The sequence below is a fragment of the Octopus bimaculoides genome, chromosome 27 (assembly GCF_001194135.2).
Source record: "Octopus bimaculoides isolate UCB-OBI-ISO-001 chromosome 27, ASM119413v2, whole genome shotgun sequence".
In the NCBI taxonomy this organism is placed as follows: domain Eukaryota; kingdom Metazoa; phylum Mollusca; class Cephalopoda; order Octopoda; family Octopodidae; genus Octopus; species Octopus bimaculoides.
In genome coordinates this window covers 1528113-1531686 of record NC_069007.1, presented here as the reverse complement: position 1 = coordinate 1531686, position 3574 = coordinate 1528113, and the positions used below count along the sequence as shown (strand labels likewise).

The following is a 3574-nucleotide window of genomic DNA, read 5'->3' as shown; positions in this document are numbered from 1 at the left end:
ATATAGATACACACGCATATATATGCATATACACACGTACACACATACACATACATGAATATACGTGCTTTGTAAACACGCACACTCACACTCATTCAATAATATAGTGTAGTATTTTCTAAGACTTTGCTCGTCTCTTTCGAAGAAGGTGCAGACATACCACCAACGATACATACTCAATACTTATATATATATATATATATATTCGTGTCTGCGTATGCGTGTCTGTGTATGTATTTGTATATATATATATATATATATATATATTTCTCCATACCTAGTTGGATGGTTATGATTTCCCTGGTGTACATCGGTGCATTGTCAGGTTTTGTTTTCATGCTGCGTATAGATGCCTTTCTTGTTTTGGTTGTCAATTTAATCTCAATAATACATCACTTCACACAGTTACCGGTTCCAGAAAAACGAAACTGAGTATTATGAAAAATGTCATTCTGTCCTTTATCTTTTGCTGGCTTCAATCATTTGGCAGCGGACATATTGGTGCAAAGCCTTGAACAGTTAACTGAGCAAATCGTTCGTTGCACGTATTTCCAAGCCCGGAACGTTTTCTATTAATTTATGTAGGCGAGGCAACAAAAACAGAAAAAAACTCTCTTGTCAAGCTGTGAAGTGATATTGAGCGCAAAACGAAGACACACAAACAGTTATGCACGTGCATTATGTGTGTGTGTGAGTATGTATATTTCTAGCAATGGCTTTTCTCCTATACGAGAAGTCAACCACTCCACACACACACACACACACACATCTATGTACTAGCAGCTAAGCCCGGTTTCTCGCGGTCGGTTTGCATGATGTGGCTGTAAAACCTGCTCTGTGTAAGCATTCAACTTGTTTGGGCACGCTTATGTTAAAAAACAATTTTAGAATAACATGTTTCTGTCAAAACGCTAAAAATGATTGACCAAAACAAAAGCCCAAGATTCACCCAAATCAAATAAGTAAACCCAAATGTTATATATATACAGAGAGAGAGAGAGAGAGAGAGAGAGAGAGAGAGAGAGATTAATTGATTGATTGATTGATTCATTCATTGATACGGAGGTATTGATTTCAAATTTCGGCATAAGGCAAGCAATTCTGCGAGAGGAGATAAGTCGTTTACATCAACCCTAATGGTCAATTGGCCCTTATTTTATCGACCCCGAAGGGATGAAAGTCAAAGTCAACGCCGGCATCATTCGAACTGAGGATGCGAATTTGAAAGAAATACCGCAAAGGGCGGTAAAAATTCTGTCAGTTCGCTGCTTTAATGTATATATATATATATATATATTACGAATGCGTGAATATATGTATGTATAAATGAGTATATATATATATATATATATATATATATATGTGTGTGTGTGTGTGTGTGTGTGTGTGTGTGTGTGTGTGTGTGTGTGTGTGTGTGTGCATATAATAAAGACAAGTGTGTGTGTGTGTGTGTGTGTGTGCATATAATAAAGACAAGTTCTAGGTGGCAGCGGCGGCGGCGTTGGTGGCGGTGGTGGTGTATTTATTTATTTATTGTAAATAGCTACCGGCACTGCTCCATGAGAGATAACATGAACGAAATTCAGGTTAATTGTGAGAATTTTTAGGGATGCCACTCTACGATTAAAAACGTCACCGCAACAACTGCTGGTTAATCTGGCTGAGAGTCGTTTATATTTGTCTCACATAAAAGGCACTAGACTGGCACACATTCTGACACATTCACACATAAGTCCTGAATTTTATATAGCTGTCTATTGCTACATCTATGGGATGATGAAGCCCTGCTTACTATCATGCATCGAACTATCCAATTACCTTCAATAAGATACATACATACGCACGCACAAAGTATCCATACACATTTCAATAACATATATACATACACTCATGCACACACACATTCTTACACGTTTGTAATTTTGATTTATTCAGCGAATATGTCCTATGAGTTTGATACGGTATATTTGAAAAGCCAAAAATGTCTATGTATGTATCTGTGTTTAGGTATGCAATCCTCACACAATAAATGGGAAGAGCAAACTGAATCTTGTAGTGCTGGATACGTTATATCTGAAAAAGAAAAATATTTGAATGCCTTCAGTCATCGGTTCGATCGCGGCTGATTTGAAGAATCAACAACAATAACAAATACAACATCAACAACAAAAGCAATAACAACTATAACCACGACAATAACAATAACAACAACAATAAAACAAAAGCAACAACAACAGCATCGAACAGTAGTAAAGATGACGATGATGAGGAAGAGGATGTCGGAGACAACAAAAAATTATATGATCGAATGCATCTTCAAGAGCAACAACAACAATAATAAGTGTAAAGTGGAGGATCACGACGACGGTGGCACAACAGAGCTGGTTTCGAAGTTTGGCACAAGGCCAGCAATTTCTTGGTAGTGGTATGTCGATTACAACGACCCTGTGCACAACTTGTACTTATTCTAACGACCCCTGAAGGATGAAAGGCAAAAGTCGGCCTTCGTTACATTTGAACTCAGAACACAAAGACAGGTAAAATGCCGTGAAGTATTTTACCCGGCGTCTTTAGGCATCTGCCAGTCAGTAACAACATTTCAAATACGAAGGATGAGGATGCTGACAGAAACAAGGATAATAATATCAACAATAATTGTTTGAGTACATCAAATGCACCAGAGACGACAAAGAAAACGTAGAGCAGGAAAATTGTATGAGAAGTTATGATACGCTACACAACGAAGAATCGATCCACTATCTGTAGAGTTTATTAATTATAAAGTTTAACGAAACTCTTCAAGGCGGCTGTTACTGCCCTTATACACCCTGCTGTGATGTAGCGTTAGGATATTCGAAGCATGAAGTATGACGAGCTTAGCTTAACTCTAAAGAGTATAATTTACGTTATTAGTGAAACCAAATGCAACCATGTGTGAATCGCACGGAATTAATGCCTTGTGAATATATTCCTTTTGATTCATTCCAAATGAAATTGAAATTCTAAGAATTGTCTGCCTTTCTGTGGAGATTTTCGGTCTGAACGACTATTTGGTAGTAACCAACATATTATTTCTAAGGAATAATTTTCCAAAGCCCTTTACTTTACATAATTATGCTAATAATAATTAATTAGTTGAGATTAATAGTGTTGTAAAAATTTATATTTAATTATTTTGCTTTCATGTAACAAAGATGAAAGGCAGTCAATATGCTAGAGGCAATATTATATACATACACACACACATATATATACATAGATACATACATACGCACACATATATACATAAGTTTATACACACAGACATATTTATATACATATATATATATATGTTTAAACGAATATACGTATACATATTTGAATATATAGGTATGAACGCACATACACACACCCATATATATATATATATATATATATATATATATATATATACATATATATGTATTTATATAGATATATTTACACATAAGTATATGTGAATGTATATATGTATGTATGAAAACATGTATATATATTATATCTATATGTATATATATGTATATATGTATATATATATATATATATATATATATAT

At 34.8% G+C, this 3574-nt stretch overlaps 1 protein-coding gene across 1 annotated transcript in view; it reads right to left on the bottom strand.

Annotated features, from left to right (window-relative positions):
• Positions 1-3574, bottom strand: part of LOC106875467 (uncharacterized) — a 29795-nt gene that overhangs the window by 17699 nt on the left and 8522 nt on the right. Inside the window, exon 2 of the mRNA XM_052977112.1 lies at positions 2023-2073. Coding sequence (XP_052833072.1) covers positions 2023-2073 — 51 coding nt within the window. The remainder of the gene's footprint in view (positions 1-2022; positions 2074-3574) is intronic.